The 15,181-nt window shown below is 38.0% G+C and overlaps 2 protein-coding genes across 2 annotated transcripts in view; one reads left to right on the forward strand and one right to left on the reverse strand.

The window, feature by feature from the left end:
• LOC306867499 (potassium/sodium hyperpolarization-activated cyclic nucleotide-gated channel 2-like) overlaps positions 1–4,128 on the forward strand; it is a gene marked incomplete at its 5' end in the record, with an annotated part of 31,118 nt that extends 26,990 nt beyond the window's left edge. Inside the window, one exon of the mRNA XM_079413173.1 lies at positions 1,565–4,128. Coding sequence (XP_079269299.1) covers positions 1,565–2,445 — 881 coding nt within the window. The 3' untranslated portion in view covers positions 2,446–4,128. The remainder of the gene's footprint in view (positions 1–1,564) is intronic.
• Positions 4,129–6,232: 2,104 nt separating this feature from the next.
• The window catches only part of LOC306867498 (DNA-directed RNA polymerase, mitochondrial-like), a 47,042-nt gene continuing 38,093 nt past the window's right edge, over positions 6,233–15,181 (reverse strand). Inside the window, exons 16-20 of the mRNA XM_079413172.1 lie at positions 12,902–13,000; positions 11,814–11,886; positions 10,953–11,044; positions 9,299–9,372; positions 6,233–8,233 (exon numbers count right to left, since the gene is read on the reverse strand). Coding sequence (XP_079269298.1) covers positions 8,184–8,233; positions 9,299–9,372; positions 10,953–11,044; positions 11,814–11,886; positions 12,902–13,000 — 388 coding nt within the window. The 3' untranslated portion in view covers positions 6,233–8,183. The remainder of the gene's footprint in view (positions 8,234–9,298; positions 9,373–10,952; positions 11,045–11,813; positions 11,887–12,901; positions 13,001–15,181) is intronic.

The raw sequence follows: 15,181 nt of genomic DNA on the forward strand, positions 1-15,181 counted from the left end.
CTGTTCAGGGGGCCCAGAAACTATAGCGGCTCCCCTGGTCCCATCCTCCTCCTGGACGACCACTTACCTGCAGAATTTAGTTTCAGTTTAGGTTTTTTGGTGGCTCAGATGTGTTTAATTAGGAATACAGCTAAACTTTGCTTGATCCAGGAGGAGGATTCGACACCCCTGGACTAATTGGCTTTTTGACCACTGTAATTTATCCTTTCTCCACATTGTGCAAGTCTAGCAAATTTCCATTACTTTGTAGCACCATATAGTGAAGTGAAGTGAAGTGACATTCAGCCAAGTATGGTGACCCATACTCGGAATTCGTGCTCTGCATTTAACCCATCCAACGTGCACACACACAGCAGTGAACACACACACACCGTGAACATACACCCGGAGCAGTGGGCAGCCATTTTATGCTGCAGCGCCCGGGGAGCAGTTGGGGGTTCGGTGCCTTGCTCAAGGGCACCTCAGTCGTGGTATTGAGGGTGGAGAGAGCGCTGTACATTCACTCCCCCCACCTACAAACCCTGCCGGCCGGAGACTCGAACCCGCAACCTTTGGATTACAAGGCCGACTCACTAACCATTAGGCCACGACTTCCCCATATAATCACTTCACCTGGAAAATGAGACAAAGATTAAATGTATTATGTTGTTTTAGATTGAGCTAGTGCTTCACTGAGTCTGACAATTACTAAATGCACTGAGCCTAATGGAGTAGAGCAGTGGTTCTCAATTCTGGTCATTGCATACCACCGCTTTGCACATTTTGTATGCATCTCTTATCACTTCAGACATTTGTTCTATTTGACTCTAAGTGCCCTGTGAAGTGGACATCATAGGATATACCGCCATGATTCCCCTGTTGAAAAAAACAGCATATGCTGGTTAGGTATGTTTTGAAGCATGGCTGCTGGTTTGAGCTGGTTCTTATCTGGTCATGTGCTGGTCCTGAGCAGGAGCTAATTGCTTAGGACCAGCATAGGACCAGCACATGACCAGCTTAAACCAGCTCAAACCAGCAGCCATGCTTCAATACATACCTAACCAGCATATGCTGTTTTTTTCAACAGGGTCCAGTTCGAAGGGAGCATGTATGTTCCATTCAGAGACGGCATTAAAGTGTGCAAGACATGAATTTAAATTTGATTTATTTCCAGAGGTATATTATGTCACACTTATGTCACAGTTCTCTGTTCAAAGAACAGTTCTCTGTTCCCGTGTTCAGGGAGTAGGGTGCAAAGAACATGTTGTAGGGACCTTGTCAATTGGAACACAGTACATGCATAGAGCTCACTTCTAACGAGCTGGTTATCTGAATCAGGTGTGTTAAATAAGAGAGACATGCAAAATATGCAGAGCGGTGGTACGCTAGGACTGGAAATGAGAACCATTGGAGTAGAGTGTAAAGGGTTCACTGTAATAAGAATGAAATATTTAGGTTTTTGGTAATATTTCTCTTAAGACATCCTTCACTGCAGTATTCCTACCTAGTTAACAGATATTTGTATTCAAGGCTGGCTCTAAAGTGCACAAAAAAGCTATAACTGGCCATCATCTGTATCTTTCAGGCAAGAAGAACTCCATCCTGATGCACAAAGTACAACACGATCTTAACTCTGGCGTCTTCAACAACCATGAGAACGAGATGATCCAGGAGATTGTGAAGTACGATCGGGAAATGGTTAAACTGGTTAAACAAGGGGACATGCAAAGGCCCAGGGCCATGTCCATGACTCCTTCAACTCATGGGAACATGTTTGCACCTTCTAGTCAACCCTCTACAAGTTCTGCCATTGCTAGCCTTCAGCAGGCTGTTGCCATGAGCTTCTGTCCCCAAATGGGCAACCCTCTAGTGGGTTCTGGGGCGGTTCAGTCTCCCCGCATGGTTCGGCGCTTCCAGGTGGTCCAGAGCCAGACGCCCCCAGGCTCCCAATACTCCACCTTAGCCCTCGCCTCTGCACTTGCAAGCACACCTGTCCACAGCCCTCTGGCAAATGCTGGTCGAACGTTCCAGTATGGTTCTAGCCCCCCAGGTGCACCCTCAGGCTCCCAGTTATCCCTTGTACAGCAGCACGTCCCCAGTCCCACACATCGACCACCAGTCCCCAGGAGCACTCCAAGCCAGGATGCCCGAGCCCTATCTGCCTCCCAGCTGTCCTTACCCCATGACACGGTGCAGCCAGTTGCCCCAAGCCCTCCCCAGTCCACCAGAGTCTCCTCCACTTCCATCGGTCCCCCTCAGAACCTCCCAGCCCCTGCTGGTCTTAGAGGAAGTATCCCACCAAGAATGGCACTACCCCATCAAATGTCTGTAGGTGCATTTCCTCCTGCCTCCCTCCCTCAGATGAGACCCAGCTTGGATTCAGGACTGCCCAAGAAGGATTCAATAATCAGTCTACCAGAAACGGAACCACATCACATCAGATCTAGATTATCGTCGAATTTGTGACCACGATAGAGTTGGTGGGCTCTGTCTGGGTCAGGAACGTGTGGACTCTCCTTCACCAAGTACTATTCCCGACCCCCTGTCACACCTTTGAAATTTACTTTCAGAATGTATGTGGTGTGACTGGCTACAAGGGCAAACAAACCCTCGAGACTTGATAGTATAAAATGAACATGTCTGTATCATTCTTACCACGATTGGAACTTTTCCATCTTACCAATGATATAAACATCAATGTAGCTTCCACCCTCACAATTTGCCTCTTTGAAATGGTTTTCTTTATTGTAGCTGTTCACAAAGATTATAAATGTATCACTCCCTTTTATATACTGTAGTTCAAACGATGCAAACTGATGTGTCTGAATACCGGTACTTAGCAGTTTGCTTCTGATCACAATGTAGAAGCTTACTTCCCTCTTCTCAACATGAACCGGCTAGAAAATAGATATTTAACCTATAATACACAATATTAGAATTGTTATAGAAGAAAAATGTATTCAACGGCTCAAGAGTCCCAAATCGGTTTTGAAACGGGATGTATTCTATTAGAACTGCTGTTCAAGTTGGGCCAAAGGAAAATGTTAACATGAGATGACATGTAAAGGTGTGTCAAATGAAATGAAAGGATAAAAACAAATTTCATTGCCTTGATTTTGACTAAATATACTGTGTGTGACCATACGTGTGTTTTTCTTAGCTGTCCCACAACAGAGCACATTTCACTTGATTTAGCTTTGGGACAATTAAATGAATCAACAGTTTCCTAATTAAGGTTCATGGAAGTGAATACCACATACATTTCAAGCTAATTATGCTGCTGAAGTATGAAGTTTATCAACAGGGAGACTCATTTGCCCTTATCTGGTGCATTCAAATGCATCTAAGTCTTAATTACAAAGGACTTAAGTAGCTTTGTTCTAAAAGGTCAGATTTCATAATTAATGAACTATTTATTTCAAAGATTGTGGCTTTGTGCTGTTTGTGGAAATCGTCCTGCCTCACAAATAAAGCGCATGAATATGACTTAATGCTCAAAGCCTAAGCAGTTGAGGGGGACTGCACATTTTAGAAAGCTAGTGAGCGAGCAAGTACATTGACAGTGATTACCCCCTTCTCTGAAATTTGACGAGATCCATCAGGCGACGCTGAATCGCTCCACTATCAGTTGTTTTGGAGCGCTAAATAACTTGCTCGCCATGGCTACCTAATGAGGTCTGATGTCCTCTTGGTCTTTGAATCCTTGAAAACCTATTTATATTCTGCTGTTACTTATCATTTCACAGCTTGGAAGAGACTATAGGCTGCTCCTATTTGTTTTTGGCATCCTGGAGACAAAGCCAAGCGTGAATTGATTGTTTATGACTTCTAAAAAAGAACAAAATGGGCAGATGGTTGAAAATAGCATCAGACTGTTTGTATGCAGGGTGTAAAGTTCATTTTTGATGACTTTGAATAGAATCATGTCTTTCCTTTGTAAAAACAGACTTTTAAATGATTCCATGTGGACTTTGCTGTACACAAACCAGTGTCATCCCATGATTAAAAAAACCTTATAGCTGCTTTTGATATCCTCAGCTTTATGTTGCACCAAAAACAGATGTTGATTTTATCCAATATATGCCAAGTGTTACTTTTTTGCCAAATTCCAAGTAATATTTCAAGCAATAAAGTTTACAATGTGTCCATAAGAAAAGAATATTGGTCTCAGTTGGAGTTATCATTAACAATACACACGTTCCACAAAGTACCACTAAGTTATACTATGATTTATATTAGAGGAAAACATGTTTTATTATGAAACTTTTGTCTGGAGAGCAAGTTAACTTTTACAACTCTTACATTTGATTTATCATCATTTATCCATACCATCTGTGGTTATTTTTTCATGACTATACTGATTAACGAGCCATGTTTTTAGTAGCAGTTTTGTGGTTTTGTTTGAATAAACATTCAAAATATTGTGTGATGAAGCTACTTAAGGTGTTCCATTAATTAGGATGTTACAAGAGCCTGGGGTTGTTTTGCAGCTTTGCATGAAATAATGGGGTATAATGACGGGCCCAGGGTCAAATTTCCTTACTATTTAATTGAACTTAATTGAGTTCATTACATCAGGTCTATAATGTTTGGTCCAGCATATCTGAAATGCAATTTTATCTGCTTAAGATCCTAAATGGAATTAAACCACAGCACAATCTGTCATCACCAGGTATAATCTTCCACAAAAATGTGCAAAAAAAAAAATCTTTGCCCAATTACCCGTTGTGTTTTTGTAGTCATACTTTCCCCTGAGAGCCTGTCTGATGTCTAAGCTGAGTTATTAAGGTTTCCACACAATTTTGCGTTTCTCAGACAAGCCACCATAAAAGGAGCAAACTTTAGACTTTTGCGAAGTGCTCCTGTATGTAAGTTCCTCTCTTGAACTTTCTCTGAGCTGACAGTGTTGTTCAACTTGTGGTCAGTCTACTGAAGATGTGACATGGTGAACCCTTGAGAGGCATCTTTCCCTCAGAAGGCATCTCTGTAACTTCAATCAATCCACTGTTGAACGCACAAATTTTTTTTTATATTTTCTTGGAGAGGTATTGTGCATTAGAAAAAAAAATAAACTAGAAAAAATAAAAATAAATAATTCAAGAAAAACCCCCACAATTCTGAAGTGCATTACAATTATTATTTTTTTCTCTGGCATGCAGAAAACTTTCAGTTCCATTAGTAATGTTTAGGACATAAGGATCAGAAAAAGTAACCACATCAACTGGGAAATAATAATGAATTCATCTAAATGACTGCATTTAAGCCCAGCTGGCTTTTTATCTCTAAGTCATAACTTCTGAGATAGCCACTTCAGTCAATGGGCTAAAAGACATCTGCTCATCTCATGTCCATCCATGTGTGTCTTACAAGGGAAAGTTGTCTATTTTAGACAGCATTACAGGTACCTAATAAAGCAAAAAGCTTTGATTTTATTGTAGGATGCTGTTGAGCATGGCAACAAGCTTCAAAAAGTGGCAACAGAAATATGAAGTTTACTTGTTTTGAAAAATAGGTCATTTTAAATGCTTCAAATGTGGTTCTTCCAATCGATGCAAATATCCGTTGCATAAAATTGTAGGGTATTATGCATTCATTCATCAATTTATATGCAGTAGTCCACATGATGGTTTAGCAAAGTGATTTAAATGATTATAAAAGTGCTGCGTCTTTAAGAAAATTACGTTCTTCTTGTTGGTCATTGCTTTAAGTGACTTCTCAGACAGTTTCTTGAGAGTTTGAGCCATCTTTTGAATGATTAAGTGGAGAGTTTTATCCAATCACAAGATTCAAGAGCAATCTTTTGCAGTGAAATCTGGATAATGACAAGAATATCTGGCTGAAAAACAAACAAAACAAGAAATGACTTGTGGTTCAGTGATTTAGATGATTCAGTACTGGATGGATTCAGCTAAGTGATTCATCAATAGAATCAGTTCATCCGAGTCACTTGTTTGTGAATCATATCACACTGTAATTGTGCTTTAGAAAGACGTGTATCTGAATTACAATGCAAATTCAACTCTGATTAGCAGTACATTGAAACTGGATGCTATTTTTGAGTGATTCATAAAAATAATCAGTTCATAAAAATCAAATTCAAGTACACAAAGCATTTCTTGCTTCATTTCAAGTAAAGCAAGAAATGATTTGCAGTTCAGTGAATCAGAGAATAGGATGATTCATCACTGCTTTGACAGATAGTGATTCATTCCGCTAAGGATTTTCACATTTTTAAGGATTTAAATTTTTTTTTAGCTATGAGTTTAAAAGGTTTAGACAGGGTTTGTGAATATTTTTGAGTGAATCATAGATCACATTACACTGGTGGCTCCCAGCAGGCACACAATGTCATAAGACGTTGATCTTTGGTTAAATTTCGGTTGCGACGTCGGGTGACCAAAATTCAATGTTAATTCCATGTCTAATGTCAATGTTAATTTGATGTCCAATACCGACATCAGCAGATGTTGATATTTGTTGTTTTTAGGTTATGTAACCAAAATCCAACGTTAAGTCATGGTCAAATTGGCGTCAAATACCGACGTCAACCCAAGCTATATGTAACTACAGAAGAGTCAAGTTTTAAATAGGACAAATATCAAAACTCTTTGGTCATTTTTGAGCGAGATGCTAATGGTCTAATCCGATTCAATGATCTATGCTAAAAGTGCTACCGCTAGACCCAGAGATCGGCTGAATGGATTCGAAAACGGTAAAACTCAACTGAAGTTTGAGTTTTTCAAAATGAGCCTATTTCCAAAAAAGGTGGAGTGTTCCTTTAAATGATTTAAACAGGCTTTTATAGCAATTCATTAAAAGAATCGATTTATAAGAGTCACTTGTGAAATTACATTACACTGGTGGTTGTGCTGCAGAAAGACATGTTTATCTAAATCACACTGCAAACACAACTCTGGTAAGTACACAAAACATTTTTCGCAAGAATTGACTGGCGGTTCAATGAATCAGATGATTCTGTAACACTGACAAATTTTATAATTTATTAAGCTAAGGATTCTGTTTGAATTATTGGTTCTTCTGAAGGATTTATTTAAAAGATTTACTTCATAGGAGTCACTTTTTGTGAATCGTATTACACTGGTGGCTGTGCTGTTCAAAAACGTGTTTATCTGATCGCACAGCAAACTCAACTCGGGTAAAATTGAATTTCTTTCTTCTGTAAATTGAGGAAACATTGGCCGCTAAGTGTCTTAAAACATTATGTGGCAGCAAACAGCTTTAAGCCCATGAGCTATTATTATTGTAAGGGCAGCTTCCCACGCAGAGGTTGTTCGAGATGTCAGGAAATGAGCAGGTCTGTTGACGTCAATTCTCGTGTAATCAAGTGTAGCCTTGCATTGGATTGGTTTTGTTTCACATTGCCCTTTGTAATAAAACGCTTTCAAAATCCAGAAAACAGAAAGAAAGCTGCTGACGCAAGCTATTGGGTCTTGAAATTTCAGTAACAATTAACCTTTCGCAGACCCAGAGTGCAAAAATATCGACTTTATTTCTCGCCGAATGCCATGCGTACATTCTCCGACAAGCACCCAACAGATCAAAACGTCTTTGATCATAAAAGACAGTCATTTAAGTGCTCTTGAGTCCTTAAAAAAAGGGAAGCACAAGGTCACACGATATCCAAAGTTTTCCCCAAATACTCCTAAATGTGCTCTATTATCATAAATATCCTCACGTTTCTTTGCTGGCTGTGAATGCAAGAGCCGCCAGCTGTGGAGGGATGCTGGGAGTAAATCATGTCCAAGTGGAAATGTCAGAGAGGGCCTTTCAGACGGGTCTGCCTTAAAATCGATGAGAGCCAGAATCATGTGGTTAATCAGCCCCGTGTTAGCACTCAGGAGTGAAGGAGCGGATCAGAGCCCCGCCGAGAAAGCGTTCTCACTCCATACCGAGAGGAGATCCACGCTCTCGCACCCGCACACAAGGGTGACTCCTGCTGTTCGCCTCTGCCAGAACTCTGCTTCAGTGCTTAAGTGATGTCTTTATGATAATATGACAAGACAGACAGACACACACACACACACAATCGCTCAGGCACACTCACTTATCTACCAGATCAACCAATCCAGTCTCAGTCACGCACACTTTTCGATGTAGTAAAAAGCAGCAATCTGTTTTGATGAGGTCTGTGAAGGGCTCTCAGCCTACTGATGAAAGCTGTCCGTCAGCTTACGATACGCGCCTCAACTGAAGAAATACACTGATTCTTTCACCTTTTCCAGGTCGAAATCACCTACAAGAGAGGAATTACATGATTACGGTCTTTTAGGATGGAATATGTAACAATGAAAACAGAAGAGTTGATTTTAGCTCTCATTATGGAGTCATTTAATCCATCAGTATACACAAGAGCCAGATACCAGAGTACATTCATATGTCCTTGCAAAATATAATTGATTTTCTTAAAATAAAACAAAATATGACCCGGGCATTTTTTGAATGGCTTTCATGGGATTCACCAAAAAGTGCTGCTGTGCACACAAGCAACTGTAATTTTAAAGAAGTGTAGAACCCAAAATCAATGAATACAAAAAAAATTCAGACATCTTAAACAATACCATGCCACTCTATTTAATCAATCCATTCAACTCTAATCAATTGTTCTTGAAAACATGAAACGAATCCCACAGGAGGTATTAATATAGATAAAACACTTCAGCAGCGTCTGACCCATGCAAACAACTGTGGGTGGTCTGCTTGCTTGTGCACAAGATGTCACCTTGTTCTTAAGAACAGGGCAGAGGAAATCAGGCCTATGGGACACACATGGATGGACACACACTCCTCAGGGAGACAATTTCATTAGTGAAAATAAGGAGGAGTCCTGGAAGAATACTGAGCGCAACTCCAGTAATACGCTAGAAATACTGTAATATACCAGAAATAAAATCAGTGCGTGTATCACTGTTACATAGTGAATGAATCATCTTATTGCTTGTTTTTGATGCTGAGCTTTTAAACATGTTAAAAGCTTAAAATATTGTCTCTGCTGAATCAGTGTTTTGATGTGCCAGATGTGTGTGATTCAGCTGTAAATGTGCCCATGTTGTCCAGTGTGTTTCCTTCCGGCCCGTGTTACGTAAACAGATTAACCAGTTGACAGAATTAATTGTCATCAGTTTAATGAAATCTATCTCGCTGATGAACATAAAATCACATGTGCGGTTCTGCGAGACAGTGCTATGTTATGCAACGGTAAAAAGCTGCCTTAAACCTGACAAGCTGTCAATCGGATGAGGTCGAGCCGCCCGTCTGTGTGTCCGAAAGTGATGGCTGTGGCGCTCAGGGTTTAACTCACCTGTTTGAGGAACACTAGCCAAAAGCTGTGCCATCTTATAGTGCTCTTCAAACTTCTTTGGTTTAGATATAACCCTGTGAGAGTGAAAATTGGACTCAATTGAACAAAACCATATTATGACAAAGCATTAGATAATTGAGAAAACATGAAAAGACAACTTTATGCATTTAAATAAAAATGATGATTTGGCCAATTTTGAATATCCATTGGCCAAAATTGGACATTTAATTATTTCCAGAGATTTTTAATTCACTTGTAGCATAAAAAATATATTGATTTTAGCTTTTAATATATACTATTTTCGTCCCTTTTTAGTGAAAGCAGAATAGACTTATATTATCAGCACAGATTTATAATTTTAGCAATCTATCGGTTATCGGTCTTACCTGATTTTTATTTCTAAATTCAAACTATTTATACATATTATTTATACATTTTAGTGTGTATCAGTTTTCTTTAGGTAGTACAGATTTGTAATATCGGCCATTGGTTACTGGCTGAATATTAATATCAGTACTCTAGTAGTTAGTAGTTAGTTAGCGGTTTAGTGGTTAAATATTTTTTTATTTATTAGTATCACCTGATACTGGTTATTTATTGGCTGATATTGGATATTTCATGGTTTCATATTTTTATAAATTCACTTTTAGTTTCCAAAAGTATTACCGGTTATCTGCCTTAATATGGAAATGACCAATTATCTGCCAATATTTGATATTTAATTCTAAACACAAAGTATTTATACACACTGTTTAAGTGTGCATGAATTTTCTTTAAGCACTATAGATTTGTAATATCGGCCATTTATCGGTTATTTGAAATAAAACAGGAAGATACTGTAATTATTGGTATATAGCCAAATTTTCAATATCAGTACTCAGTTAGATCACATTTAAGTGGTTAAATACTTAAAAAAAAATGATGTATCAGTATCACCTGATACTAAATACTTTTCAGTTGACATTGAATATTTAATGTTTTCTGCCTATTACAAATTCACTTTTAGTATACAAGCATTTATCGGTTATCTGCCTTAATGTGGAAATTATCATTTATCTGCCAATATTTGATATTTAATTCTAAACACAAAGTATTTATACACACTGTTTAAGTGTGTATGAATTTTCTTTAAGTACTACAGATTTGTAATATCGACCATGTATCGGTTATTGGCCATAAACAGAAAGATACCGTAATTATTGGTGTATAATGCCACATTTTCAATATCAGTACTCCATTAGTTAGCATTTAAGTGGTTAATTGCTATTTTTTTTTAATGTATCGGTATCACCTGATATTGGATATTTAATGGTTTCTGCCTATTCCATGTTTACTTGTAGCATACAAGCTATTTATTTTAAAAGGAAAACACCATAGACCTTAATGGCCCCTAATTTTCTTTCTTTTTTTTTAAGAAAGTAGCATAATATCAGTCATTTATCTGTTATCAGCCTTAACATGGAAATCATTGTTTATCTCTCAATATTTGATATTTACAGACAATTAAACACAACCTATTTATTATTTATTTTTAGAGCGTATCATTTTTCCTTAAGTACATCCCAAGTAGTTGGCAGTTTAGTATCTAACTACTAATTATATTAGTTAAATACCATTTAGTCGTTAAAAACTGGCAATGTGCAATGGGACTTACGGTGGCCTGCTGCAATATTTCTTTAGAAGAAACCCGGACAGCTCCTCTAGAATGGGCTGACTGTGCAGAGCCACAAACTGCTCACGACACACCTGAGGAGCGACAAAGAGCACTCAGTCAATCATTATGCACACTAATGCGCTGACTTCAATGCTATCTCCCTCTCGAGTCCCCTTTCCCTCAGACGTTTCACTTCTTTTCTTGAACTTTTCTATTTTAAAAGGAATCTATGGTCACAAAGCATGTCAGGGAAAGACTCGCAGACAATAGACCACTCACAGAAGGAGAGAAGGATGGGAAAAGATAAAAGTCCAAAAAGAGTCTCAATTCAGACAGCTGAATATGGTTTAAGAGAATAGATGGAGTTATTAAGCTTCAGAAGTTCATCGCAACTGTCACATGGAGGTTAAGCTTATCTAATGAAGGTGACCGTTAAGTAAGTAAAGCCAGTGAAACAACATGATGGTGAGTAAATGATGACATAACTTTCATTTTTGGGGGAATTATTCCTTTTTTTTTTTAATCAAAGCAAGAGAAAAATTAGTTCTTAAACAGATCTTTGAAATGAATCAGCTGAGGTAAATGAAATTAAACGCTAAAGTAAATAAGCTTTTTTGTATTTGAAAATAAGTCTAGTTAATGGCAGCTTTCCAAAAAATTCTTCAGTTGAGAGGATGAGCGGTATGGCCATTCAATACCAAAATAACCCATGCTGACAGGGTTGGTTATTGAACATATGGTGAACTCAGCATGCAAACATCTGGCCGTATTAAGCTGACATGGTTGGGCCGCTTAGTCATTCCGGTTGAAAGAATATGCATTGAAAAATATTCAGCAGCAAATGCTCTGTTCCTTACAGACCCTGTTCATGATGTCCACCGTCACAGCATGGGTCCAATAACAGTCATGGACGGACACAAACATCAGACCAGCCCTGCATGTTTGAAGAAAACAGGAAAATGTACATACCACATTTAAAAAAAACAAAATCCCTAAAAAACAATGGATATTATTGTTCATATATATATCATATATATATATATATATCAATTACAGATTACATTAAAATTATAAGCAAATTTATCAAAATAAAATCATTATCAAAACCTATACTGATTAATAATAAAAACTGTGTGTTATTGTTAAAGCGAGATTATTATTAATATTTACTATTAACAATAATAATAAATATATGAATTATGAATAATTTACTATTATACAAGATGAATACTACTACTATTATTATTATTATTAACCACTATTGTTAATATAATTGATATTATATATTATTCATATTAATATTAAATATATGCATTGCAAATATTTGTATTTTATGATTATTTACAAAAAAAATAAAAAAAGAAAGTTAATATCTATAATTATTATCATTATTATTATCATCATCAATAACAACAACAACAACATAAAATATTCATTATGCATACATTTCTGGTCTAATAAATATTTTGTGTGTCAATAAGTAATAAAAAACAAACAAACATTAAAATAAGTTCTGCATATTAAACAAAAACACGTAAAAAACTAAAAAATATAATTTGAATCATATCTCTCATAAAATGTAATACTGGTCACTCTCTATTCTTAATCCTGGATAAACAAACTCTTGTTTTTCTGTTTTACATTCTTCAAATCTTGATATTCAGGTCAATGTGCTTATTTGCATGTTTATGAGATATAATATGGACAGAAGAAGTGAAAAAAACAAACAATACAGTCTCTTCATTTCTCCGGTTATGCTGGCCAACACTACAATTTTCATTTTCAAACAAAATACAGTGCATGAAAAACTGTGACTGTACAAAAATTATGAATATTTAATGAGGTAAACTGTTTAGAATATGATTGGTGGTTTGTTGTTAAGTCTAAACAGTGTTAAAAGCCTGTTTGAGTGTGGGATGTAAAAAAAAAAACTACAGTCAGCTCATCACCTGTAACAATGCAGTGATGTCAGCATCATGTGAGTGGAGTCCAGAGAGTGGATGAAATTAGGAGGGAAGGCGTTTTTCTGCTTCATGCTGTCTGGTTTTCTAAAAGGGTCAGAAAGCTCTCAGATTTCATCAAAAATATATTTATTTGTGTTCTGAAGATGAACGAAGGTCTTATGGGTTTGGAACGACATGAGGGTGAGTAATTAATGATAAAATTTTCATTTTTTGATGAACTATCCCTTTAAAGTACACCACATAACATCATACATTCTTATTCGAAAAACTAACTAAACTTTTGAATAGTAATGTATATAGTATACATACTAAGTACTGAAGCTATCAAGAACTATCTATCTACAATCTTTAGGCTTCACAGAGCGGCATTGTGCTGGAGATAATTTCTGGGAATTCAGTGAGGGCTTTAGGTCACTGGCCACAAGAGAGCTGCTGCCACCCTCGTAATTTCATCATTTATTCAAGTCTCCTCATTAATGAGGGTCTATTCAGCCTCTTATTAGAGCATATGAAGGATCTTTGAATCAGTTCGTGGTCTGTGTGAAACTCCGGTCAGGTCTTCTCTTTTAGCTGGTCTCGAACAAGCTTCTTCAGCTGCATCCCACCTGGAAAATGTCCTCTGGGAAATTAAAGCACTTCTTTTGTATAAGGTTGAGATTTCTTTCAGCACCTAGAAGAGTAACTGACATCTGGTACATTGGCATCAGAAGTACCTATCTGAAGAACGGCCCTTCAGCTTGATCTGCATGGACAACCAAGGCCATTTCTCAAAGCCTGAGAGCGACATATAATCACAGTGGCGGCTGTCAGTCTAGCCGCGAGCACTCTTGGCCATCTTAGAGAAACAGGAGATCCCTTTTCAGCACCCTGGCTTCTGCTAATGCGATTCCTGTGATAGTCCATACTTGTATGGTTGTCTATGACAGGCAGAGATAGAGAAATACAAGTGAGGCCCGTCATAAGTGGTTTTTAATCATGTCCTTGTGGCTTTTGGAAGAAGGTCAGCAAGATAACTCCCATCTGAGTCTCCTCCAAGTGGTATTAGCCAAGCTTGGGTAAAGCTGTGCGAGGATTGAAACTGTGAAATGAGGTGATGGTATTAAAACAGCAGATGCTTGCGTACGGATTGAACATTTGGGGTTTCGGTGGGAAGCACAGAAGTGTTTGTTTAATAAAAGATGATTGACTTGGGAACATATGGTAAAGTGGTGGATGATGGTGTGTTTGTTTATGCATGCAATTCTTAGAGATAGAGTCGAATAAGCAAAGATACTGCCGCCACAGTTACCAGTGAGGCTTTAAGGGATATTTCTTGCAAAAATTACAATTCATCATATATTCCCTCTCATGTTGTTTAAAACCATTATGACCTTTGTTTTTCTGTTCAACACAAATTAAGAAATTAAGATTTAGCCCTCATGTAGTATTCCAGTCGTTTTCACCAGAAAGGATTTTTTTTTTTTTTTTTAAAGGCTGGTTAATGTTATCACACTGGACTAAATCTTGGTGACAAAATAAAAAAAGGAAAAAAGAAAAAGAAAAAATAAAGTCTTTCAGGTTTGAAGCGTCATGAGGGTGAACAGACAATCATTTAGAACACATTTCTAACCCAGACAAGCCAAAACATTCTTGGTCTCCGAAGCAAGTACCCATCAAATGATAAAACCAGCAATGGTGTTGATTCATTGTTCATTCCGGGTAGCCCTCCATTCAGTAAATGACATACAGGGTGTGCAGCAGTGACATTTCAACACGAAATGCCACTCTTCTCATCGGAGGGACTTTCTGCTTCTTTCATATCCTCCAGAGGTTTCAGTATATGATAATTAATTCTGGCCATCCACTGACAGGACCAGAATAGTGTCAAACACTTGCGAGACACAGGCGCTGCCTTTAGGTGTTCCTGTTACTTGCAAATTTGCTGTTTAAGCACTCCAATTTAATTGTTTAATATGCACTGTGGAGTACGGTGCAATGATACTCAGGGCTCGCAAAATCGCTAGCCCGACGTTCCGGGGCTATTGTGTTTTCCAGTCGGGCTACCAAAATGTATCACTGCCCTGCCCGACGGGCTACCTTAAATACAGGGCTCCCACGCAGTGTTCCCTCTAAGCTGAGCACGCGCGACCGTGCTCTTCTTCCACCGCGGCCGCGCAGAAGAAATAATGTGCCTCACGCACACAAAAATGAGTTAGGAAGCCATTTGATTGAATGCCGCAGTAAAAGGGGAAGAATAGCAATGCTCGGGCAAACCGCTATAGAGCT

Source organism: Barbus barbus, assembly GCF_936440315.1.
Source record: "Barbus barbus genome assembly, chromosome: 49".
NCBI classification, from domain to species: domain Eukaryota; kingdom Metazoa; phylum Chordata; class Actinopteri; order Cypriniformes; family Cyprinidae; genus Barbus; species Barbus barbus.